The 27,626-nt window shown below is 43.4% G+C and overlaps 1 protein-coding gene across 4 annotated transcripts in view; it reads right to left on the bottom strand.

Annotated features, from left to right (window-relative positions):
* The window catches only part of ptpn9a (protein tyrosine phosphatase non-receptor type 9a), a 247,289-nt gene that overhangs the window by 9,649 nt on the left and 210,014 nt on the right, over nt 1-27,626 (bottom strand). For all 4 annotated transcript variants that reach the window (XM_073024937.1, XM_073024936.1, XM_073024938.1 and 1 more), the window contains exons 10-12: nt 23,273-23,351; nt 18,779-18,929; nt 17,801-18,008 (exon numbers count right to left, since the gene is read on the bottom strand). In XM_073024937.1, coding sequence (XP_072881038.1) covers nt 17,801-18,008; nt 18,779-18,929; nt 23,273-23,351 — 438 coding nt within the window. The remainder of the gene's footprint in view (nt 1-17,800; nt 18,009-18,778; nt 18,930-23,272; nt 23,352-27,626) is intronic.

Here is a 27,626-nt window from a genome sequence, read left to right as displayed (position 1 = left end):
TTTTTCTGGACAAAGGAGGCTGAGGGCTGACTTGAGAGAAGTGTATAAGAAACAGAAACTAGCGGAGCTACAAATCCTCTGAGTTACTTCCAATGAGAGGCATAGATAGGGTAAATATCAAAACCTTCCAATGAGGCATAGATAGGGTAAATATCAAAATATCTTCCAATGGCAGGCATAGATAGGGTAAATATCAAAACCTTCTTCCAATGAGAGGCATAGACAGGGTAAATATCAAAACCTTCTTCCGATGGCAGGGGTATCAGTAACAAGAGAATGCAGGGTTAAGGTGAGTGGAAGGAATTTTAAAAGGGGATCAGAGGAAAGCTGTTGCTTTTTCCCCCTACACAGAGAGAGGGTGATAGATGGATGCGCTGTCAGAGGGGGAGAGGGAGTCAAATCCAATGACTGTGTTTACGAGACAGAATCTAACAGACAAGATACACAGACCTAACGTGAGCAAATGGGATCAGTGTACATGGGCAAAAAGGGTTGGCATGGACGAAATGGGCTGAAGGAACTAACTCTATAGCACATCCAACCATCCACACTAAGCCAATACCATGAGATTTAACAAGCATTAACATGAATAGTGTGAATGCAACTTCACCCAAATAAAGCTTTCAAAACAAATGGACAGTACAAACTCAAGCATATCAGTCTAAACCAATGGGGGCGGGGTAAGATTCCTCTGGATCTCCTGTCCCCAAAACGTTATATCATTTACCTTTTGGAGGACAATTTCTGGATCTTTACTCCTCTCTGTGTTGGCTGAAACGTCTCTTGCTGCAGGCTCAATCTGTCTGGATTGCTCAGAGGTGGTGCTGTTGAGTTAATCATGGTGATGGGCTCGGGAGGTGCCACCCAGTGGCTGGTCAGAGTAGTGCGGGTGCAGGTTGTGTGTGTGTGCGTGTGTGTGTCTGTGTGTGTGTGTGTGTGTGTGCGTGTGTGTGTGTGTGTGTGCGTGTGCGTGTATAGATAGATAGATAGATGAGATAGAGAGACACATCAAGCAGAGGGTACAGAAGCCTAAAGTTCCACACCACTAGGTTCAAATACAGCTGCTTTCCCTACAACCATCAGGTTTTTGAACCAGCCTGCATAACCCGACCATATCTCAGCAACAGAACCATTCAGACCATCTCTTCGGCTACCATGGACTTCTCCCTGTATGTTTTTTGCTCCTATAACTGTCTCATTTCATAGTGCTTTTTCAGTTTCATTTGATTTATGTAAACTTTACTGTACATCCTCTGTGCTGTTATCTGTAGCTACGTGCCTGTGATGCTGCTGGAAGTATTTTGTTCCTGTAACTTATGGCACTTGTGCACAAACATTAAAGTGAACTTCACATCAACTTTGGCTCCACACCTTTTTAAGACCACGGCAGGAGATCAGATATGAGCAAGAAATCCCCTCCTGACCACCATCATCCTTCCCCACTTGGCTGAAGGAATGACACTTGGACTGTAAGTACCAAATCCGTGACCTCAATTAGCAAGCACTTGTGGACACCCCCACTGGAATCCACTGCAAGTACCACACTGTCTTGACTTGCAAAACACAACATAAGCTCCTTCCTTGCCACAGTGTGGAACGGCTGATCTAACGAAGAGTGGGGACCAAAGTAGTTCAGTGTGTTTGGGCAGCACTCACCTTCACAAGGGCAATAGCTCCGACATCCTGTTCAAAATAACTGTGAGAAAATGCGACAAAGAAAGACAGTGGGTTTAAGGAGTGAGTGAATGTGTGAGTGTGTGTGTGTGTGTGTGAGAGTGCGTGTGAGAATATAAAATGGTCTAAGGATCAGAAGGCAGAGGTTGTAACGAATAGTTGATATTCAGAGTGAAGGGGGTGTATATAGAGAAGTGCCCTTCAAGGGTTTCTATTTAAATCAAGGCTTTTTTTAAAATGTGAAAATTAATGAACGAACGTGTTGGATGTTGCTTTAAAATCTGAAGATGTCAAGAACCATGGAAATAAATTACCAAAGGGAGAAATATTAGTAGACTCCTGACAGATACTCTCAGACTGATGGAGTGGGTGAAACTTCACAGGAGCAGGAAGTGATAAGCTCCCAGCAGGAAGAACAAGAGGCAATAAAATCTAAACAGAACAATGTTAAAGAGGGATACAGGGCTCAGATACCCATGTGGAGACACCCATTTTTGATGGTGATAGGACATTAAAATTGCTGCTAAAATGTATTGGATCATTATTAATAGAAACACAGAGCATACCAGGAAGGAAGTTATGCTAAGCTTCTACAAAGCTCTGGTTATACCCGGCCTGGAGTACTGTGTTTTAATTCAAACTCAGCCTGAGGGTTTGGGAAAGATGAATTGAAGAATAGAATTGGTAGACACTAGTAATTCAAAGTTTGTTATCAATGTGAAGCAACTCTGAGGGGCCGAAGGGTACAAAGTTGCCCCCTCCTTTTTGAGAATCGCAAGATCGCTATTAATTCAGGTCTGGGACCCAGGAAATGAGAGAGAGACGTCCAGAATACACAAGGTTTGGAATGTGTCCTGACCTCAGCGAAACGGAACCACTGATAACGGCCATTGTCCCTTGGAGATGGAATTGTGTATTGAGTACTGTACTATTCATTGAAACCCCTCAGGGGACAACCAGAGTGGGCTGGTTGAGGGATTGCATCATCCCAACCTGATTGACATCTGAGACCCTGTGAGTAAGGATAAAAGAGGGTCTGGGGAACAACCCCTTTAGACACACCAGGAGAAACGCTAGAGATCCCGTGACAGCATTTAATAGCGACAGCCGGTGAGGGCTCGTGTGCGTCCTCCCTTGCCAGGGTGGCGGGCTCATCACAGAAGAATGGCTTAGCTAAAGGAGAGGCCACAAGTGAACGGCCACACCAACGGGACTCCCGACGGATCGAAATCATAAAAGGAAAGCCGGCAAGTTTTTCTCCCAAAACTCTCTCTCTCTCCAACCATTGCAACCCAGCGGTCCCCAAAGGCTGCAGCCTGCATGAACTGAGTGAACTTTATATTTCCATCGGACAATACATTATCCCCTAGACAACGATAGAGCTTATTTCTTATTGATTATTATTATACCCGCACTTTTAGATTTAGTATTGACGATGTATATTATCTGTATATTTGCATTGATATTATTTTTGTGTATTTTTACTAATAAATACTGTTAAAAATAGTATCAGACTTCAACGGACCTCTCTATCTTTGCTGGTAAGTGACCCAGTTACGGGGTTCGTAACAAGTTCAACATCGAACTCGGGCAAATTAACATCCAGATTGTGCTTCTAATCTACATCTAACCTTATTCTAAGGAGAGATGAACCACAATAAGTCTTATCCCTTCTGTATAGTCTTTGATGCACTTGGGGGGAATTGTAGACAGTTTTTGGTTTCTGTGCTAAAAGAAAGTTACACATGTCCAGCACAAGCTCACTTGGTTGGTTTATAAAAGCCAGAAAGTTATAGTTTGCCCGGTAATTAGAATGCTCCATTAAGTTCTAGGCAATGCACTGGAAAGGACACGAGAGCTTTAGGAAACATTTATAAAAGATTTATTAGCATAATACCACAAACGAAGCAGTATGTGCATGGCTGGAGAAGCTGATTTGTTCTTAGATGGCCGACAAGAGGTTAGAGGGGTATAGATGGGGCAATTGTAAGCAGGCATTTTTCACTGAGGTTGGGTGAAACTAGAACTAGAGGTCATAGGTTAAGGGGCAAAGGTGAAATATTTAAGGGGAACCTGAAGGGGGACTTCTTCACTCAGAGGTTGGTGCGAGTGTGGAATGAGCTGCCAGCAGAAGTGGTGGATGTGGGTTCAATTTCAATATTTAAAAGAAGTTTGGATAAGTCCATGGATGTAAGGGGTATGGAAGGCTACAGTCCAGGTGTGGGTCAATGGGACTAGGCAGAATAACAGTTTGGCATGAACTAGATGGGCCGAAGAGCCTGCTTCTGTGCTATAGTGCTCTATGACTGAAGTTATGAAGAGATTGGATGAAGAGAGCAAAACTGCTTTCAGTGAGAAAGGGTTAATAAATCAGAGGACAGCAAAATACAAGGAGGAAAACTGGATTTTAAGGATGCAGGGCTTAGAATGCACTGTCTGATGGGTTACTGGATTTGAATCAATAATAATTCAAAAAGAAACGAAGAAATAACACACAAACAACTGTGGGTTTGGGACAAGTCAGGGGAGTGTGGCTAACAGGATCTCTACACTGGGTTAAAGAGCCAAATGGCCTATTTCAGTGCTGTACTATGTTACTTCGGTGTCCCTGTTGACTACACCTGTGAGAGGTGCAGCTGCAGTTCCTTATAGACCGACGTAGCGACCTAGAGCAGGATGACCACAGATCAGTCAGCAGACTGACAGGGTGTCAGTCACACCAGAGTTGCAGGATACAGGAAAGTGGGTGACCATCAGGAGAGGAAAAGGGAATTGGCAGTTAGTACAGGGTACTCAGGTAGCCGTTTCTCTCATTAACAAGTATCTGATGTATGTATGTATGGGTCTGACATGAGGAAGGAACTGTAAAAGGCTTATGAACTAGCAGAAGTCACTGCTACCAAGCAGAATCAAGCAAACAAGAGGAGATATGAACAAAAGATTAGGTTCTCCCAACTGATACCTGGAGTCAGAGTTTTAATAAGGAATTTGGTGCTGGCAGGGAAGCATAAGTTGGCTGACCGCTGGGTGGCTACTGTGGAGAGTCAGGGGCCAGATGTGCCAATTTTCCGGGTGAAGCCAGAAGACAGAAATGGGCTGTCAAATTCTCCAACAGAATCACCTTTTACCCCTAGGGCAGGAGGTAGGTGTTGACTCAGAGCCTGACGTGGACCCTACACCTAGTAGGAGGACTCTGCACCGAAGTGGGAGAACAGAAAGGGAATCAGTGGGAAGACCTGAAAGGGATCCAACCACTGAATTGTGTAGGGACTCAGAGGATGAGGACATGGGGTGTGGTATACATTACTTTAGACAAACTCCCCAATAATTGATGAAGAGATTCCTAAACCTCCCCACGCTGACTCAAAGGTAGCAGGCAGAGCCAGGCAAACTCGAAGCTAGACCACAAAGGGAAGCTGGGCTCCAATATAACTAGAGATGCAGCTGAGTGACAGGGGGACACGATTTGCCGGAAAGCATGAGTAATGGACAGGGGGAGGCATCTCCAAGTAGGCAGGAAAGATCCCACAAAATGCTGAAGGCTGAAGATGGGATAAGGAGGTCTCAGAGGCAGGGAACTCCCAGATTAGCTGGCCAATGACACACTAGGGGAACAGAGTGTTGTGTCTTCAGAGTGATATGTCACTACCATTTACAAATGGATTAGAGGTCCTGGTTAAGATTTTTACTTCTAGTGCTATTTAATAGGCATTTCATTTAATAGTTTTCTGTTGAAGTAGTATGTTCTGCTGGTGGTGTTTGGCTTACCGTTAAAGATAAGGGATTGAAATGTTCAGTTTAGGAATGTCGGGTCAGCTAAATCAGATGGTGGAATTGGGAGAAGGTTCATGAGAAAGTGGGGTGGAGAGGTTTTGTGATGGACACTAAAGGGGTCAAGGTCTTTTTCAGCAGGAGATGGAGAGAGAAGAAGATTGAGAGAATTCGATCCAACAGAATGCACAATTCAATGGAGTCCAAGATGGAAAGTTCTATCGGTGATTGATGAATAGGATTTGGCGCCGTGAGTACATGGACACCTCCAGCTTTTGGAAGATCTGAGCACATTTGACTGTTTTAATTATAGTGGGCCCTTTTTTTCTTTCTTCTTTACTAACTGTTTGATTAAGTGACATTCATAAATACACCTTTCTTATAACTGTGTGTAGCATACGACCTGGTAATTCTTGCCAATGGGTAATTACAAGTGGGCAGCATTTATACAGCATTCGCTCAGATGGGGAGCAGGTGGTTGAAACATCTTGGTTCTCCTGGACTGGTGGGAGCCAAGTCATAGCGACCCTAGATGTACGGAGTTTGAGAAAGGTGGTTTTCTCACCGCTGAGTCCATCGGCTTGTGAGTGGAGGGCTAACCAGCCGTGTTTCGAAAGGCGCGCAGTAAAAAGGGGTTTCACTTGTCAGGAGGGCACAACCTACCAGGGGTGAGCCACAGTGGTCAGCACTGAGTCTAGCTCTGTGGCTCAGAAGGGAAGCAGGGAAAAGAGGAGAATGATAGTGAATTCTTTGGTCAGGGAAAAGATGGGAAATCCTGTGGATGAAAACGAGACTTCTGTAATGGTATGTTGAATGCTAGACGCCAAGGTCAGCGATGTCTCCGATCAAGTGCACAGTGTAATTAAGGGGGATGGCGAGGATCCAGAAGTTGTGGCTTGTGCCATGTGCCAGTGAGGGTAAGAATAGGATGGTCTGACAAATGAATGTGTGGATGAAGTGTTGGTGCAGGGTCCAGGGTTTCAGATTTGTAGGTGACTGGGATCTCATCTGGAAAAGGTATGACCTCCACAAAAGTTATACCTGACTCGAAAGGAACCAATGTCCTTATGGGTAGGTTGGCAGAGGGTGGGAATCAGAGATGACGGAACAGTTGGTGCAAAGTCAATGCAATGAGTAGTGAGATTGTGACAATGATGATGGACAGGCAATGGATAAGCATAAATCCAGTCAGTAGAATGGGTGGAAAGATGGCGCTTTGTAGGAATATAAAAGTGGATAAATCTCCAGATCCTGACAGGATATTCCCTAGAACCTTGAGGGAGGTTAGTGTAGAAATAGCAGGGGCTCTGACAGAAATATTTCAAATATCAATAGAAACGGGGATGGTGCCAGAGGATTGGCGTATTGCTCATGTGGTTCCATTGTTTAAAAAGGGTTCTAACAGTAAATCTAGCATTTATAGGCCTGTCACTTTGACGTCAGTGGTGGGTAAATTAATGGAAAGTATTCTTAGAGATGGTATATATAATTATCTGGATAGACAGGGTCTGATTAGGAACAGTCAACATGGATTTGTGCGTGGAAGGTCATGTTTGACAAATCTTATTGAATTTTTTGAAGAGGTTACAAGGTAAGTTGACGAGGGTAAAGCAGTGGATGTTGTCTATATGGACTTCAGTAAGGCCTTTGACAAGGTTCCGCACGGAAGTTTAGTTAGGAAGGTTCAATCGTTAGGTATTAATATTGAAGTAGTAAAATGGATTCAACAGTGGCTAGATGGGAGATGCCAGAGAGTAGTGGTGGATAACTGTTTGTCAGGTTGGAGACTGGTGACTAGTGGTGTGCCTCAGGGATCTGTACTGGGTCCAATGTTGTTTGTCATATACAGTAATGGTCTGGATGATGGGGTGGTAAATTGGATTAGTAAGTATGCAGATGATACTAAGGTAGGTGGCGTTGTGGATAATGAAGTAGGTTTTCAAAGTTTGCAGAGAGATTTAGGCCAGTTAGAAGAGTGGGCTGAGCGATGGCAGATGGAGTTTAATGCTGATAAGTGTGAGGTGCTACATTTTGGTAGGAATAATCCAAATAGGACATACATGGTAAATGGTAGGGCATTGAAGAATGCAGTAGAACAGAGTGATCTAGGAATAATGGTGCATAGTTCCCTGAAGGTGGAATCTCATGTGGATAGGGTGGTGAAGAAAGCTTTTGGTATGCTGGCCTTTATAAATCAGAGCATTGAGTATAGGAGTTGGGATGTAATGTTAAAATTATACAAGGCATTGGTAGGGCTGAATTTGGAGTATTGTGTACAGTTCTGGTCCCCGAATTATAGGAAAGATGTCAACAAAATAGAGAGAGTACAGAGAAGATTTACTAGAATGTTACCTGGGTTACAGGGAAAGGTTGAACAAGTTAGGTCTTTATTCTTTGGAGCACAGAAGGTTGAGGGGGGACTTGATAGAGGTATTTAAAATTATGAGGGGGATAGATAGAGTTGACGTGGATAGGCTTTCTCCATTGAGAGTAGGGGAGATTCAAACAAGAGGACATGAGTTGAGACTTAGGGGGCAAAAGTTTAAGAGTAACATGAGGGGGAATTTGTTTACTCAGAGAGTGGTAGCTGTGTGGAATGAGCTTCCAGTAGAAGTGGTAGAGGCAGGTTCAGTATTGTCATTTAAAGCAAAATTGGATAGGTATATGGACAGGAAAGGAATGGAGGGTTATGGGCTGAGTGTGGGTCAGTGGGATTAGGTGAGAGTAAGCGTTCGACACGGACTAGAAGGGCCAAGATGGCCTGTTTCCATGCTGTAATTGTTATATGGTTATATGTTTAATACAAAAAGTATTAAGAACAAGTGTGATGAACTTAGAGCATGCATCAGCACGTGGAATTAATGAGGTTATTGCCATTACTGAAAATGGGCTGTCACAGGGGCAGGACTGACTGCTGGATGTTCCAGGGTTTAGATGTTTTAACAGGGACTGAGGGGAGGTAAAAGAGGTGGGGAAGTGGCATTGCTGATCAGGAATAGCATCACAGCTACAGAAAGGGAAGACGTCACGGAGGCATTGTCTACTGTGTCAGTGTGGGTGGAAGTCAGAAAAAGAACATGGCTCAATTATCATCCCCCTCAATCCCATTCTCCTGCCTTCTCCCCGTAACCTTTGATGCCCTTATTAATCAAGAACCTATCAACCTCTGTTTTAAATATACACAATGGCCTGCCTCCACAGCTATCTGTGTCAATTAGTTCCACAGATTCACCACCCTTTAGCTAAAGAAATTCTTCATCTTTGTTCTAAATGGATGTCCTTGATTCTGAGGCTGTGCCCTCTTGTCCTAGACTTCCCATTACAGGAAACATCTTCTCCACATCCACTCTATTTACACCTTTCAACATTATGTAAGTTTCAATGAGATCCCCTTTCATTCATCTATACTCCAGTGAGTACAGGCCCAGAGCCATCTTATGCTTCTCATATGTCAACTCTTTCATTCCCAGGATAATTCTCATGAATCTCCTCTGGATTCTCTCCAATGCCAGCACATTATTTCTTAGGTAAGGGCTCAAAACTGCTCACAATACTTCAAGTGCAGTTTGATCAATGCCTCAGCATCACATTCACCACACAAAAATTTCTGGAGAAACTCAGCAGATTAGGCAGCAACTATGGAAAAGAATAAACAGTCAACGTTTTGGGTTGAGACCCTTCTTCAGGACTGAGATGGAAGGGAGGAGATGCCAGAATTAAATGGGTGAGGGGAGGGGAAAGAGGCTGACTGGAAGGTAATGGGTAGGAAAGGTCAAGGGCTGGAGAAGAAAAAACCTGATAGGAGAATGGACAGAAGGAGAAAGGGAAGGAGGAGGGGACCATGGAGAATTGGGGGGGGGGGCAACATCACATCCTTGTTTTCATATTCTAGTTCTCTCAAAATGAATGCTCACATTGCAGTTGCCTTCCCTACAACCAACTCAACCTGCAAGTTAACCTTTAGGGAAGCACCTCTGATTTCTGAATTTGCTCCCTATTTAGAAAATAATCTATGCCTTTATTCCTTCCACCAAATTGCATGACCAGACACCTCCCTACACTTTATTCCATCTGCCCCTTCTTTGCCTAATGTCCCAATCTGTCTAAGTTCCTCTGCAGAGTCCCTGCTTCCTCAACACAACCTTCCCCTCCACCTCTCTTTGTATCATCCACAAACTTGGCCACAAAGCTCCATTATCTAAATCATTGATATACAATGTGAAAAAAAGTGGTCCCAACAATAGCCCCTGCAAAACACTAGTCACCAGCAGCCAACCAAAAAAGGCCCCCTTTATCCCACTCTGTGCCTCTTGCCAGCCAATCTTCTATTCATGCTAGTATCTTTCCTGTAACAACATGGGCTCTTATCTTGTTAATCAGCATCACATGTGGCACTTTGTCAAAGGCTTTCTGAAAATCAAAGTAAACAAAATCCACTGGCTCTCCTTTCTCTATCCAGTCTGTTACTTCCTCAAAGAATTCCAACAGATTTGTCAGGCAAGATTTTCTCTTAAGGGGACCATACTGATTTTGGCCTATTTTATCATGTGCCTCCATTTACCCTGAAACCTCATCCTTAATAATAAACTCCAAAATCTTCCCAACCACTGAAGTCAGGTTAATTGGCCTATGATTTCCTGTCTTCTGCCTCCCTTCCTTTTTAAGGAGTGGAGTAGTATTTGCAATTTTCCAGTCCTTAAGAACCAGTCCAGAATCCAGTGACTTTAGAAAGATCATCACTAGCCCTCTACAATCTCATCAGCTACCACTTTCAGAACGCTAGGGTATAGTCCATCTGGTCCAGGTGACTTATCTATCTTAGAAAATATAAATTTACATCACCTTACAGGCCCTTCAGCCCACAATGTTGAGCCGACCATATAACCTACTCTAAAAACTGCCTTGAATTTCCCTATCGCATAGCCCTCTATTTTTCTAAGCTCCATGTACCTATCTAAGAGTATCTTAAAATACCCTACTGTATTTGCCTCCCTCACTATCACTGGCAGTGCATTCCATGCACCCACCTCTCTCTGTGTGAATAACTTACCTCTGACATCCCCCTTGTACCTACTTTCACGCACCTTAAAACAATGTACTCTCATGTTAGCCATTTCAGCCCTGGGAAAAAGCCTATGGCTATCCACACGATCAATGCCTCCCATCATCTTACACACCTCTAGCAGGTTATCTATCATCCTCCGTCTCTCCAAGGAGAGAAGGGCAAGTTCATTCAACCTATTCTCATAAGGCATGCTCCCCAATCCAGGAAACATCCTTGTAAATCTCCTCTGCACCCTCTCTCTATAGTATCCACATGCAGTAAAGTGACCAGTACTGAACACAGTACTCCAAGTGGGGTCTAACTAAGGTTTTATATAACTTTAACATTACTGCATGGGTTTTTAACTCAATCCCATATTGATGGAGGCCATCACACCACACCATATGTCTTCTTAACACTGTCAGCCTGCGCAGCAGCTTTGAGTGTCCTATGGATGCAGACCCCAAGATCTCGTTGATCCTCCACACTGCCAAGACTCTTACGATTAATATTGTATTCTGTTTTCAAATTTGACTTACTGAAATGAACCACTTCACACCTCTCTGGGTTGAACTCCATCTGCCACATCTCAGCCCAGTTCTGTATCCTATCCATGTCCTGCTGTAACCTCTAACAACTTTCCAGACTATCCACAACACCCCCAACGTTTGTGTCATCAGGAAACTTACTAACTCACCCTTTTACTTCCTCATCCAGGTCATTTATAAAAATCACAAAGAGGAGCGTTCCCTGAACAGATCCCTGCGGAACACCACTGGTTACTGTCTTCCATGCAGAATACAAACCATCTACAACCACCCTTTGCCTTCTGTGGGCAAGCCAGCTCTGGATCCACAAAGCAAGGTCTCCTTGGATCCCATGCCTCCTTACTTTCTGAATGAGCCTCACATGGGGAACCTTATCAAATACCTTACTGAAATCCATATACACTACATCCACTGCTCTACCTTCATCAATCTGTTTTGTTACATCCTCAAAGAATTCAATCAGGCTTATAAGACATAACCTGCCCTTGACAAGGCCATGCTGACTATCCCTAATCAGATTATGTCTCTCCAAATGCTCATGTCCTGCCTCTCAGCATCTTCTCCAACAACTTGTCCACTACTGAAGTAAGTCTCACTGGTCTATAATTTCCTTGGTTATCTATACTTGCTTTCTTGAACAAGGGAACAACATTTGCAACCCTCCAATCCCTACTGATGATGCAAAAATCATCTCCAAAGGCTCAACAATCTCCTCCCTCACTTCCCACAGCAACCTGGGGTACATCTCATCCGGTCCTGGTATTTAACAATACCTTTCAAAAGCTCGCGCACATTCTCTTTCTTAATGTCTATGCGCTCAAGCATTTCAGTCCACTGTAAGTCATCCCCACAATTGCCAAGGTCCTTTTCATTGGCGAATACTGATGCAAAGTATTCATTAAGTATCTTCGCTATCTCCTGTGGCTGCATGCACGTGTTTTCACTATTGCTCCTGATTGGTACTATTCTCACACGGCTCATCCTCTTGCTCTTCACATTCTTGTAGAATGCCTTGGGGTTTTCCTTATTCCTGCTTGCCATGGCCCCTTCTAGCTCCTTCCTGACACCCTTGTAATTTTCTAGAGCTCTAACAGTACCTAGCTTCTTGAACTTTTCCTAAGCTTTTCTTTTTTACTGAATTTCATGGTGAACATCCTTCGTTCAACCATGGTTCTTTAACCCTACCACATCCTTTCCCTGCCTCAATGGAACGTACCTATGCAGAACTCCATGCAAATATTTCCTGAACATTTGCCACATTTCTGCCATGCATTTCCCTGAGAACATCTGCTCCCAATTTATGTTCCCAAGTTCCTGCCTAATAGTATATTTCCCCCATCCCAATTAAATGTTTTCCCAAATTGTCAGCTCCTATCCCTCTCCAGCTGTATGGTAAAGGAGATAATAGACAATAGGTGCAGGAGTAGGCCATTAGGCCCTTCTAGCCAGCACCGCCATTCACTATGATCATGGCTGATCATACACAATCAGTACCCCGTTCCTGCCCTCTCCCCATATCCCTTGACCCCGCTATCTATAAGAGCTCTACCTAACTCTCCCTTGAATGCATCCAGAGACTTGGCCTCCACTGCCTTCTGGGGCAGAGCATTCCACATATCCACTACTCTCTGGGTGGAAAGTTTTTCCGCATCTCTGTTCTAAATGGCCTACCCCTTATTCTTAAACTGTGGCCTCTAGTTCTGGACTCACCCATCAGCGGGAACATGCTTCCTGCCTCCAGCGTGTCCAATCCCTTAATAATCTTATATGTCTCAATCAGATCCCCTCTCATCCTTCTAAATTCCAGTGTATACAAGCCCAGTCGCTCCAACCTTTCAACATATGACAGTCCCGCCATTCCGGGAATTAACCTTGTGATCCTATGCTGCACTCCCTCAATAGCAAGGATGTCCTTCCTCAAATTTGGAGACCAAAACTGCACACAATACTCCAGGTGGGGTCTCACCAGGGCCCTGTACAGCTGCAGAAGGACCTCTTTATTCCTATACTCAATTCCTCTTGTTATAAAGGCCAGCATGCCATTAGCTTTCTTCACTGCCTGCTGTACCTGCATGCTTGCTTTCATTGACTGATGTACAAGAACACCTAGATCTCGTGCTTCCCCGTTTCCTAACTTGACTCCATTTAGATAGTAATCTGCCTTCCTGTTCTTGCCACCAAAGTGGATAACCTCACATTTATCCACATTAAACTGCATCTGCCATACATTTGCCACTCACCTAACCTGTCCAAGTCACCCTGCATTCTCATAACATCTTCCTGACATTTCACACTGCCACCCAGCTTTGTGTCATCAGCAAATTTGCTAATGTTACTTTTAATCCCTTCATCTAAATCATTAATGTATATTGTAAACAGCTGCAGTCCCAGCACCGAACCTTGCGGTACCCCACTGGTCACAGCCTACCATTCCGAAAAGGACCCGTTAATTGCTACTCTGTTTCCTGTCAGCCAGCCAATTTTCAATCCATGTCAGTATTCTGCCCCCAATACTATGTGCCCTAATTTTGCCCACTAATCTCCTATGTGGGACTTTATCAAAAGCTTTCTGGAAGTCCAGGTGCACTACATCCACTGGCTCTCCCTTGTCCATTTTCATAGTTACATCCTCAAAAAACTCCAGAAGATTAGTCAAGCATGAGATAAGAGTTATGATCACTACCTCCAAAATGGTCTCCCACTGAGAGATCTGACACTTGACCAGGTTCATTTCCCAATACCAAATCAAATACAACCTCTCCTCTAGTTGGCTTATCTACAGATTGCATCAGGAAACCTTCCTGAACACACCTAACAAACTCCACTCCATCTAAACCCCTTGCTCAAAGGAGCTGTCAGTCAATATTAGGAAAGTTAAAATCACCCATCACAATAACCCTATTATTATTGCATCAGTCCAGAATCTGCCTCCCCATCTGCTCCTCGATGTCTCTGTTACTATTGGGGGTCTATGAAAAACACCCAGTAGAGTTATTGACCCCTTCCTGTTTCTGACTTCCATCCACAATGACTCAGTAGACAATCCCCCCATGACTTCTTCCTTTTCTGCAGCCGTGACACTATCCCTAATTGGCAATGCCACTTCCCCACCTCTTTTACCTCCCTCCCTGCCCTTTTGAAACATCTAAAGCCCAGCACACTCAGCAGCCATTCCTGTCCCTGTGACATCCAAGTCTCTGTAATGGCCACAACGTCATAGTTCCACGTATTGATCCACACTCTAAGTTCATCCATCTTGTTTAAGACACTCCTTGCATTAAAATAGACGCATGTGAAACCACCTGGCTGAGTACATCTGCCTATGTACTCGAGGCCTTTCAGCTTCCCAAGCATCCTCTCCTTAGTAATCACAACTACACACACTTCTGCCCCTGGCATTCTCCAATTTGGGAGAGTGGTTCTGGGTAGGTTTGCCACACTGAAATGGGGAAAGCACAGTACAGGAAAGGAACCAGGGGTGACAAAAAGGGTGAAGAGCAGGAAGAAAGCATAAGGAAACAAAAATCAAGCAGTGCTCTTGAGAATTAAGGTGGCCAGGAAGGATCTGGAAGGGGGCATGAGACGGCCCTGACAAGTAAGATTAAGGAAAAATGGGATTCTAATGTTAACGAGCTTTTAGACTGGGTTCACCTCTAACTTCCAAATCACAAAACTGGCTGCAGGTGGCATGCCTCATTGGTTCTGCTCTGGAGTTTCTCTCCAGATTAAGTAGTAAGGATTGTGTAGGAATCTAATTCAGCAGATAGTGTTCCACCTTCTAGTTATTAGCTAAGATGAAAGTGAGGGAATGTACACATTATAGGTCCTCCTACCACAGGTTTCTGTTGCTGTGAACTGTTTGTAAGCCCAACAGTTCGTAAGTTGGAAACTTGACCACAAACCAGGCTCCCAGGTGGAAGCAGCAACCGTAGCCACACAGCAGCTGGCTAGTTCATCCCGGCAGTCTCCCAAATGCTCACTTTGTATGAATGGGGCATACACAAGCCCCATGTGAAGTCCCACACCACCAGTTCAAAACCAGTTACTTCCCTTTAACCATTCAGTACTACAATAATCACCACCTCAGTACAGAAACACAGTGACCACTTTATACCATTAACTTTGTTTTGTATTGTTCTGTGTCCTTTCCTATAAAGTTTGTATATAATTTATGTTCAATCTATTTTCCTGTAAATGTTGTATATCTGATGCCTTATTCCTGTGATGCTGTTGCAAGTTGGTTTTTCACTGCACTGTGTGTATGACAATAAACCTCATACATGTACTTGTGCACATGACAATGAACTTGACTTTGACCTTGACCTGTAAATTGTAACTATTGAGTCTAACACAGGAATTACTTATTCACCTCCAGAGGTAATTGTTGTTTACTTGTTTGGGTTACGGGCACCCCTGCAAAGGCCAGCACTTTTTTATCTATCCCTTAATCGATGTTGAGAAGGTGACAATGAGCGGCCTTTTTGAGCCGTTGTGGTAATGCGATGGTTGGGTTTCAGCCGAATGCTTCGCTGGGCCACCTCGTCAGGGCAGGACAGTTCAGGGGTAACGCATCACTCTGGGTCGGGGGTCACTGATATGTCAGATCAAGGAAGGAACATGGATTTCCCAGGTCAGTTCTGACAATGATCTGGTAGATTTATGATCACCATTACTGATGTTAGCTTTCTTCAGAATTCCAGTTTATATTCAATTAATTCTGCTTAATTAAATTTAAAAATTTAATTTTATTAAATTCTATAGCTGCCACAGTGGAATTCGAACCAGTGTCTCTGGAACACTGGTTTAGTAATTTAACCACCACAGCAGCACCATAACCCATTAAGTAGGGAGGGACACATCACTGTGAGGAGTAATTGATGTGAACTACACTCAAGGGGGAAGCTGGAGGGGGAAAAAGAAGAACATGTTGAATAGGCTGGAAAAAGGGGAGTAGGAAGAAAATCATTTGGCACCATTTGAAGTTTGTCAAACAATAACTGATGGTAAACTGTGAGGGAGAAGCAAAGAGACTTCAGGGGAGATCGTGCATGTGGATGACAACATACAGTACCACTTGTATGAAGTCTTCCACTTCAGTTGGGAACAGGTGGCATGTTATTTCAGTGTTAGATCAGGAGTTGACATGAGGTGTGAGTATTCCTAAACATCAATCACTGGAAATAAACATACAGGTGTAGCAATCAGTTATGAAGGAAAATTATATAGTGTCCCTCATTACAGCAGGTTTAAGTGCAGGAACAAGACTGTACAAGTGTTTGTAGTTTTGGTCTCCTTGCCCTACAAGGATGTATGAAGTGAAATGAAGTTCCCACCAGACTTGGTGAAATATTTGAGGAAATATTAAACTGCATTCAGGATGAGGGGGAGTCTGGAAAATTACTACTGCTCACAGAATGGATGCAGGGAGGATGTGGGACATTTAGAAACAGGATATAGAGTAAGGGGTTTGGGACTGGGAAATTTCTTCAGTCCAAAGGGTGGAGAGTGTGGAAACGTGTAGAGGCTGAGTTGTTGAACATATTTAAGGAGGAGATAGATTTCTGGATGGAATGGCCAGAGTGTGGGAATGTTGTCGTGACTCAGAGAACTATTCTGGTTTGTACTAAATGCAGAACAAGTTCAAAGGGCTGAATGGCCTAATTCTGCAGCTACTTATTATGACAACACAACCTGCTCCAGTGCTGTATGGAAGCCTCGTCAATGCTTCACCACCAGGTGGCAGCCTTACACCATGGCACTGAACACTCCCAGCATTTCCGTGTGGGATGTCAGTGATCACTGGGAGAGGAACCGAGGCAGCGGGTCACAAAGCCGGGCAGTGGGGCAGAGAACTGCACAATGGGGTAGAGAGCTGACTGGTAACCTCTGCTGCTGTTAACTCAGCACCTGCACAGAGAGCAAAACATTAACCCGGACGCTCACAGTTTAAGCATCTATTTAAACTGCTTACACCAGACTACAGCTTTGTGACTGTAGTCTCTGTTTCCTCACTGTGAGGGTGCAAGGGTGTGTGTGGCAGTGTCTGAGTATGTGCTCACGTCCGTGTCCCTGTGTGCATGCACGTGGTTGCTGGAAGCAGCATCTGGAAAGGGAGTTTGGGTTCAGACCGTGTGGCAGTGTCAGGGGCTGGGTGTTATCACAGTCTTGAGAACAACCTCATCATGAGACGTGCCCTGGCGAATTTACAGCTGCCATGACTTTACTAAGAAGTGGTCTCCGTATTAAATTAATTGTCAAAGGAACAGCATTAAAAAGGAATCAAGTCACTGCAATACATTTTTTTTAGTCAGGTTTTCTCAGAAGTTGGATGTTTTGTACCAATACAGGAATCAGCTGCTCCACACCACTGGGACCTTGTTTTCACAACACTGGAACATTTACTCAGAAACAATCCTCAAAGCAATTAAAAAAATCTCAGTTTCCAAGAAGTAGCTCACTGTCAATGCCAAATACCATATAACAGGGAGCTTGCTGTTACAGCAGAGACATGCCTGTGTTAATGGGATCTGTTGTCAGTCACAGTCTAATGTAACCTTGAGGATATAAACTACTACACAGCAGAGATTGTCAATTTTACAAGTGTTATCAGACTGAAAATTGGAATTTCATCTCAGGGGGGAAATGGGGCAAGGTGTACAATTTTCACTTTGCACAATAAAGAAATAAATCAGCATTAAGTAAAACTTGCAGATGTGTATTTTCAGCGCTGAGGAAGAATAATGTAAGAATCTTTATGCCATACCGGTTCTTCCGATGCCAGCACTACAGTGGACGACTATGGGCGGCCCCCCAGGGTGGCCCTTCCACCTGCTGCCCAGGTTGCGGACGGAGTGGCCTTGCTGCTGTCGGACAGTGGACCGGAAGTCGATGAGAGCAGCTGCTGAAGATGGGACGCCATAATCTGGCCAGCTTAGGTACTGGAAGTGAATCACCTGGCGTCTCTCATGGGTCTGTGACAGAGATAATTAAAATCAAAAATCAAGAGCACTAAAGGAAGACTACCACAAAACAAAATCCACACCAAAAAGACAGTTGCAGGGGAACTGTTCACATCTTGTTCTCCAAGTTACCATTTTGATCTGGGACATTTACAGCGGAACTTTATCATCTCTAGGTTAAAACTCTGGAACTCCTGGCTAATCACCCTCACCAAGGGGTTTGTAGCACTTTATGGTAAGTAGAATAAAGAATGGTATGGCACAGGAACAGGCTCTTCGGCCAACCATGATGCCAGTCTAAACTGTCCCATCTCCTCGCTTCCCTGCCTGTTATGTATCTAAGTGCCTCTTAAATGTTGCTGTTGCATCTGCATTGTAACTAGCAAAGGGAAATGAATGCCAGTCTTTCTGATTCTGGACAAATAATTAAGTGTTATGTATATTACAGACTCACTCTGTCATCAGCAGTCAAGGAAGGAAGAGCAAGGTAATTGAAGAAAAAGTTGTAACGTTGCATCAAAATAGTTAATATAACCACTGAAGCAGTAAAATGGTAACCAAAATCCTAAATAACTAGAGCAACACACGGAAAACGCTGGAGGAACTCAGCAAGTCAGGCAGCATCTATAGAAGGGAATAAACAGTTGACGTTTTAGACTGGGAAAGAAGGAGGCAGAAGCCATTTACAGCCGTTTTAATTCGGAAGTATTTAACAACTGCTCGACCAGCAATCCAGTCAACTATCTTTAGAAACACATCAAGCAGAAAATAATTGCCCTTACCTCTACATTATGAATTGATAGTGTTGTTTTGTTATAATGTTTAAAGTTTTCTACTTCCAGGTTTTTGACAGAAATAAGTCCATAGTTCCCCTGATTGTTCTGGTCCAGTGGCCAGTACTGACCACATTTCTTCCTGCCGCTCTCGTCAATTCTAAAGCAGTGAAACACATTGTTATAAAATATAACATGCAAGCAGTGGTGCAGAATGCAGTCTGATTGAAAGGAATGAAGATAAATGAAAGAGTTTGGGAAACACCTGGAAGAAAAACAAAACAGTGGAGTTCATAGTGCCGGGTCCTTCCATAGACAGTTCGAACAAATAGAACCTAAAATTAGAACTTTAATCCCTCTCCGCTCTCCAGAAAGGATTGATTCATGCTAAGATATTGTTTCACAGGCAAAGGTTGCTTTTGTTGCCTTGTTCACTACTGTTTGTTCTCCAGTGCACTGAAATTTCCTGTAGATTAAACAATGAGTATCAAGGGACTATGGGCACAAGATTTAAGGTGAGAGAGTCTTGAAGGGCACCTGTGGGCCAACTTCTTCACTTAGAGGTTGGGCATATGGAACCAGCAGCTGGAGGAAGAGGCTGCGGCAGGTACAATACTATAATTTAAGAGGCACTTAGATAGGTACATAGAGGAGTGGGGCCTAAAGAGATGAGAGCCAAACACAGAAAATAGGGACTAGCTGGCTGAGCACCATGATTGGCATGGACTCATTGGGCTTAAGGGCTTGTATCTGTGCTGTATTACTCTATGATTGAGTAAGGTATCAGTGTACTGTCTCTGCTAAGCAGGTGTCTACATATACAATTCCTAACTGAGATAACCCGACTCTGACCATGAGTAGAGAGAGCCTCAGTTTGCCCTCCATCATCCCAGATCCCAAAGTACTGTCCTCCTCAAATACGGTCTTTAAATTGACCAACCGGAAAGGCTGATTATTCCCTTGATACCAATTCTAATCAGGTTCAGTGGAAGCAGAAGTGATATCATAACATTCAAAAAAGCAGCTACAGTTAACTTGTGGAAGATAAAATGTTTTTTTTTTAAATAAATTACACCTTTGTCTTCTAACCATGACTTTTTTATATTGCATATTCTGGGCTACTTTAGTTAACAGCTCAAGAACACAAGTTTGTATTTAACGTGAATGGCATGAGTGGGCTTAGCTGGTAGTCAATAGTTAGCAGCAGAACCATCAGCTGAGTTGTACTCCATGGAAACAGGTCCACACTGAGCAAGCTGCCTGCCTGAGCTAGACCCATTTGGCTGTGTTTGGTCCAAATCCCTCTCACCCTTTCCTATCCACGTCCTTGCTTAAATTTCATTTAAACGTTGCAACTCATTCTGCTTCCTCTGGTAGCTTGTTTCATATACCCACCATCATCTGTGTGAAGAAGTTTCCCCCAGAGTCCCCTTGAAATCTTTCCCTTTTCACCTTAAACCTTGCTCCCGGTTTTAGACTTCCCCTACCCTGAGGATATTCACTTTATCTGTGTCCCTCACGATTTCATATTCGTCTGTGAGGTCACCTCCCAGTCTCTTTCACTCCAGGGTTAAAATAAAAAGCCCCACTCTATCCTAATGTGCCCTCCAGTCCTGGTATCACCTGTGAAACATGAGTCAATCCAGCAGCAGTCCTGGTGAGGGAACAGGACGTAGGTAAACATCCCCCTTGTGAAGGGAACATTGTCAGAGATTGGCTATTTGTACAAGAAGCCCTTCACTCACTGACTCCAGAACTTGGGCTTGCTATCACCTTCAATGGAGTTCCTCAAGATGGACAGAGAGAGAGAGAGAGATGGCTGTGGGAAAATGTTTTACTCTCTCAACTGAAGATGCTCATGCTGCTCCCAGTGGGAGGAGGGTTATTTATGCTGTATCTTTCACAGTCCAAGTACTTCTCTGTCAGAAGTATTTCTGTAATTGGTTGGTGGGGTTCATGAACCACCCGTCACAGTGGTTGGTCATTTGTATCTGTAAGACTCTTACAAATTTCTACAGATGTACGGCGGAGAGAATTCTGCCTGGTTGCATCACCGTCAGGTATGGACGCTCTAATGCATGGGGTCAAGAGAGGCTGCAGAGGGTTGTAGACTTAGCTAGCTCCATCACATGCACAACCACCCCATCACCAAGGACACACTCAAGAGGTTGTGCTTCAAGAAGACAGCATTCATCACTAAGGACCCTCACAATCCTTCACCATATTCTCATTACTACCATTGGGGAGCTTCAACACCCACACTCAATGACTTAGGCACAGCTTCTTCTACTCCTCCATCAGATTTCTGAACAGTCTATGAACACTATCTTTCATCCCTATTTTTCCATGGTAGCTTTATATCTTTGTACTGTACTGGTAAAACAAAACAATAAATTTCATAATAAGCCTGATTCATTCCCAAGGCAGGACCGTGACAGGGTTGAGTAGTGGGACACGTTTGGTGTGCACAGTAAACAAAATTAATGCTAGTCAGCTTCAAGTTTTGGATTGTTTTGACAAATTCTTCACTCCTACAGCATCACTGGAATTGGATCAAAGTGGCACAGAAGACAAGTCAGCATAGTCAACCCAGAGAACTTCACAGCAGCCCGTGAGAAGCACTCAGCAACTGTACTGAGGCCAGTGATGGGCAGTGAGGCAATGAAGAAGGCTTCAATGTGCAAAGCTTGTGTTACAAGCCTCACAATCTATCTTGTTAGAGTCTTGCACCTTATTATTTTCCTGCACTACAAATTCTTCACAGCTGTCACACATTATTCTGCATTATTATTCCAACTCAGCTGCTTGCAATGCTGGGAGCATCCTGAGGGGAGAAGAGGAGATTGACTGGTATGTTGGAGGGAAAGAGAAATCTGCATGTTCTGGATGGACAAAGGCATGTGGGACAATGCCACTGATCTTCAAATTATCCTTTACCAGGGGTTCCCAACTTGGGGTCCATGCACCCCTTGGTTAATGGTAAGGGTCCATGGCACAAAAAGCAAACACGAGGAAATCTGCAGATGTTGGAAGTTCAAGCAACACACACAAAATGCTGGTGGAATGCAGCAGGCCAGGCAGCATCTATAAGAAGAAGTACAGTCGAAGTTTCGGGCCGAGACCCTTCGTCAGGACTAACTGAAAGAAGAGCTAGTAGGAGATCTCTTACGAAAGGTTGGGTACCCCTGCTTTAGGGGTGCAGCAACTGGAAACATTGATAAAATTTATCAGCTTTGAAATGGTTTACTATTGACTTCTGCACCAAAGTACAGTAAAATCTTTGTTTTACATACAGGTAGCTTCATCACATCAGGGCACTGAGGCAGTAGAAGCAAAAAGCAGAAACAGAATGCAGAATAAAGTCTTACAGTTACAAAGTGCAATGCAGGCAGACAATAAGGTGCAAGGCAACAATGAAGTAGATTGTGAGTCAAGAGTTCACCTTATCATACTAGAGGACTGTTCAATAGTCTTATTACAGTAGGATAGAAGCTGTCCTTAAGCCTGGTGGCATGTGCTTTCAGGCTTTTGTATCTACTGCCCAAAAGGAGAGGGGAGAAGAGACAATGTCTGGGGTGAGTGGCGTCCTTGATTACACTGACTGTTTTAACCGAGGCAGCGAGAAGTGTAGACAGAGTCATGAAGGGGAAGGCTGGTTTCTGTGATATGCTGAGCAGTGGCCACAAGTCTCTGCAGTTTATTACTATCTTGGGCAGAGGAGTTGCCATAACAATCTGTGACATATCCAGATGGGATTAATTTCTATGATGTATCTATAGAAATCGTTGGGGTTAAAGGGGATGTGCTAAACTTTCTTAGCCTCCTGAGGAAGGTCACTGGTGGGAGGGGATCATGAAGCATCATCCGCAAAGGTTGGACACATACTAACACTCCCAAGGCCAAACCCACAACATACCTTAGCCCTAAGCTCCCACTGGCAGGGATTAGCAAGCCTACAGTCTCGAGGGTACTGGACACAGCCATTGCCAACACTTAGATCTTTGATATGCAGGAGAAAGGGCCAACTGGCCTAAATAACACTGCAATAAAGTGCTCATGTAAACCACAGGGATCTGGGGAGTAACGTCCTGAAGGGGAGAACAGTGGCATCTGTGGGACTCCTACACACCGTTTAAATAAAAATTTTGTTACGTATAAACACCAAGGTCAATGGAAATTAGAAAGATTACTCAAAGTATTCTGTCCATCAAGTTAACTTTTAACATTTGCAAATTCTATCTAAGCACACCCTATTTTAATTCCATTCCAAATATTCCTGGTGAAAATTCAAGCAAAGAACAAAAGAGCTACTGTTAAGCAATGATTTACTTGTGTTATCAGAGTAAAGTACATTTGTGGAAATAAATGTGATGTCCAGAAATTAATTTACAGCTAAAGCATCAACATTTCCTGGAGTCAAGAGATTACTGTTTCAGAATTACTTGGGTAAAGATGAACATGGTTGTTAAATGCATTATTTCTCACTGAAGCAAGTTCTCTTACCTTGTAGTCATAACAATAACGAGGACTTGCTGTTCCCATACCATTCTCCAAAAGTCATTGTATGTCTTTTCTAATGGTCCTAGAAAAAAAGTAATAGAAAGGCTTAGATTGAAAAGCTGAACATTACAACAATTGGGCCAATTGTCCCAAGCTCCCAGAGCGTCAGTACAAGGTAAACAACAATCCACCCTCAGGCTTGTAATCTCGGCAAGGAAAAAACCCAAGGCCAACAATTCCAACCCTCAACCCCCCTCAGCCAATTCAGAAGGTCATGCTAACCAAGTGTTACCAACATCTCCTTGACAGCAACTTCCCACACCGTGACTTCCACAGACTGGAAAGAAGTGAGAGACCCGAGTGTATAGGAACGTCACCAGCTTCTGGCGATGAATGAATATATTTTAGAGAGGAAAAAAAGAAGCTTCTTGCAACTTAACCAGTTGATCTCTGATGATGAGCCCCACTCAGTGTCTCAAGTAGATTTATTCTTTCAGCAATTATACTGTGGGCCTGAATTGAATACAACAATCAAGGCGAGGATCTAGTACTGGTGTTTGGAAATAATACAAGCCAAAAAGCTGCCTCAGCTCCAATAACAGATGCCCTCCAAGCTCTGTTATGTGAATTAATGGCATCTGGGACACAAGGGCTGCCACTGGAGGCAGGAAGCCTCAACATCCAGCCCACTGAACTCAAGAACATCGATCAAACAGCACTCAGCAGACTTCAGATCTAACCCGACAGGGCGGGAAGACTAATACAAGGCCAGAACAAACAGTGAAGCTGTGTTTGGTCAGAATCTTGTGAGCTTTGCTGCTGATCTCTGTAGACAATGGTGTGCAGAGCACTCATCCTCGGGGTAGGATAAGTATAAGATAGGGAGGGAAAATGATAAGCAGGAAAGCTGGACCTCAATGGTCTGAGATCTTGAAACTGACTCTGAACCGGGTTGATTTAAACACCAACTATTAAAGCAAAATACTGTAGATTCTGGGACTGTGAAACAACAGTAAGACGTCACTGAATTTAAATGTTAATCCTTTGTGTCTTTACTATTACGAATGTGCCACAACTCTGAGGGGCCGAAGGGTACAAAGTAGCCCCCTACAAGTATCTGGGAGTACAGTTGGACGAGAAGCTAGACTGGACTGCCAACACAGATGCCTTGTGCAGGAAGGCACAGAGTCGACTGTACTTCCTAAGAAGGTTGGCGTCATTCAATGTCTGTAGTGAGATGCTGAAGATGTTCTATAGGTCAGTTGTGGAGAGCGCCCTCTTCTTTGTGGTGGCGTGTTGGGGAGGAAGCATTAAGAAGAGGGACGCCTCACGTCTTAATAAGCTGGTAAGGAAGGCGGGCTCTGTCGTGGGCAAAGTACTGGAGAGTTTAACATTGGTAGCTGAGCGAAGGGCGCTGAGTAGGCTACGGTCAATTATGGATAACTCTGAACATCCTCTACATAGCACCATCCAGAGACAGAGAAGCAGTTTCAGCGACAGGTTACTATCGATACAATGCTCCTCAGACAGGATGAAGAGGTCAATACTCCCCAATGCCATTAGGCTTTACAATTCTACCGCCAGGACTTAAGAACTTTTTAAAAGCTATTATTAATGCTTTTTGAGATAGTGATTTAGATGCATATCATATTTTTTACTGAGTTAAGTATTGTATGTAATTAGTTTTGCTACAACAAGTGTATGGGACATTGGAAAAAAGTTGAATTTCCCCATGGGGATGAATAAAGTATCTATCTATCTATCTATCTATCTATCTATCTTTTCGAGAATCGCAAGATCACTATTAATTCGGGTCTGGGACCCAGGAAATGAGAGACGTCCAGAATACACAGGTTTTGGAATGTGTGTCCTGGCCCCAGAAAGGCGGAACCATTGATAACGGCCATTGTCTCTTGGAGACGGAATTGTGTATTGGTACTGTACTATTCATTGAAGCCCTCAGGGAATGACCAGAGTGGGCTGGTTGAGGGATTGCATCATCCCAACCTGATTGACATCTGAGACCCCGTGAGTAAGGATAAAAGAGGGTCTGGGGAACAACCCCTTTAGACGCACCAGGAGAAACGTATGAGACCGGTGGGGGCTTGTGTGTGTCCATCCTTGCCCGGATGACAAGTCTTCCACGGAACGGCCTCGCTAAAGGACGAATATGGATCAAGATCGGATAAAGGAAAGCTGGCAAGTTTCTAAAAATCTGTCTCTTTCTCCAACCAAAAAGCTGCAGCCTGAATGAACTGAGTGACTTTTATATATCCATCGGACAATACATTATCCCCTAGACAACAATAGAGCTTATTTCTTATTGATTATTATTATACCCGCACTTTTAGATTTAGTATTGACGACGTATATTATCTGTATGTTTGCATTGATATTATTTTTGTGTATTTTTATCAATAAATACTGTTAAAAATAGTACCATCAGACTTCAACGGACCTCTCTATCTTTGCTGGTAAGTGACCCAGTTACGGGGTTCGTAACATTACAAAGACACTGCTTGATTTGCTGAGTGCTTGAGAGACCCAAGAGATTCTGCAGATGCAGGAAATCTTGATGCCGGATGAAGGGTCTCAGCCTGAAACATTGACTGTTTATTTCCCTCCATAGATGCTGCCTGACCTGCTGAGTGCCTCCAGCAGTTTATTTTATGATTTCCTTAATGGACTTTTGTACTTCCTTAATGATGGGTGAAAAAATATATTGATCTGAAAGTATATTGAGTTGAGCCTTTGGACCCTGTTTCCATGCTGCCACGGACAGTTCTGAACCGAAGACTGTGGAATGGTCAAAGAAAACCCTGCTGATAATGAAGCAGGTTAAAAGGTTTGCTTTCCTGAATTGCAATGATCTTCCTTCAACTGCAGTTAATTCCAGCTAGCAGACATTGTTCTTTGTGATCCCAGCTTTTGCACCATACCTGGTCAAAACCTGGTACATTCCAAAGGCATGGTTCTAAGAAGGGGAGGTGGTGGGGCATGTTGAGAGAGTAATTGAGAAGTATAAATGGTACTGGGATTGACCAATAAAGTACAAAAGCACGGAGATCAGAATCTGGTGTATTATCACCGGTATGCGACGTGAAATTTGTTAACTTAGCAGCAGCAGTTCAATGCAATACATAATCTAGCAGAGAGAAAAAAATAATAAGTAAAACATAATAATAAACAAGTAAATTAATTATGTACCGTAGATTCCGGATTTTAAGCCGCTACTTTTTTCCCACATTTTGAACAGCTTTGAACTTTGCGGCCTTTAATACGGAGCGGCTAATACATGATTTTTTTCATGCCGCCTCGTAAACATTTTGCCTCATAACAGTAGACCAATAAAATTGATGAGTAGTTCACAGAGGTCCAATGAAATTGTACGATAAATCAAGCGCACTTTCACAATTAAATTATTGTAAATCAGTCATTTGTACTCACCCTCATCAACATGGAAAACACTCGAAGCATTGTGCTGCCTTATGGCAGTTATTTAGTTTATAATATTTTCGCTTAGTAATTCATTTTCTAGTTAAAGTTAGAAGAGTTTTAACTATATTTGTTTTCTGTACTACATCGCGGGATGCTATGACGTCACACCCGGTTTCGCGGTGTCTTGTGGGAAAAATGCCGTTTGCGATAAACGGGACGGCGGAGCGAAAACGCTGCTTTTAAGTTAAAGGCGATCAATAACTTTTCCTGGTAGGCTGCAGTATATATATTTTTTACCAGTCGTTAGGAGATATTGGAATGTTGTTCAGTAAAGAAGTATACGCAACGTATATTTAAAAGTAGCCGCGTTACGGGCACGGTTCGAAAAAAAGCATTTGCAATATGTATTTGTTTTTGTTACCATATGGATTTAATTAAAAGTTAAAAAATCCTCACGTGTAATATCTTTCTGTGTAAATATCTCATATTACAACGTGGGACACCTGCGGCCGAAAATCCGGTGCGGCCTAAAATCCGGTGTGGCCTGTACAATTAAAAAATTGATTTTATTTCTAAAATTAGAGCCAGCGGCTTTTAATCAGGTGCGCTCTGTAGTCCGGAATCTACGGTATATTGAACCGATAATTTTAAAATGTGCAAAAACAAAAATACTGTATATTAAAAAAGTGAGATAGTGTCTAAAGCTTCAAAGTCCATTTAGGAATCGGATGGCAGAGGGGAAGAAGCTGTTCCTGAATCGCTGAGTGTGTGCCTTCAGGCTTTTGTATTTCTTCCCTGATGGTAACAGTGAGAAAAGTGCATGCCCTAGGTGCTGGAGGTCTTTGATAATGGATGATGCCTTTCTGAGACACCACTTCCTAAAGATGTCCTGGGTACTTTGTAGGCTAGTTTCCAAGAT

Source organism: Hemitrygon akajei, chromosome 21 (genome assembly GCF_048418815.1).
Source record: "Hemitrygon akajei chromosome 21, sHemAka1.3, whole genome shotgun sequence".
Classification (NCBI taxonomy): Eukaryota; Metazoa; Chordata; class Chondrichthyes; order Myliobatiformes; family Dasyatidae; genus Hemitrygon; species Hemitrygon akajei.
Note: the sequence above shows the minus strand (reverse complement) of the source record. Positions and strands in the feature narration are given on the sequence as shown.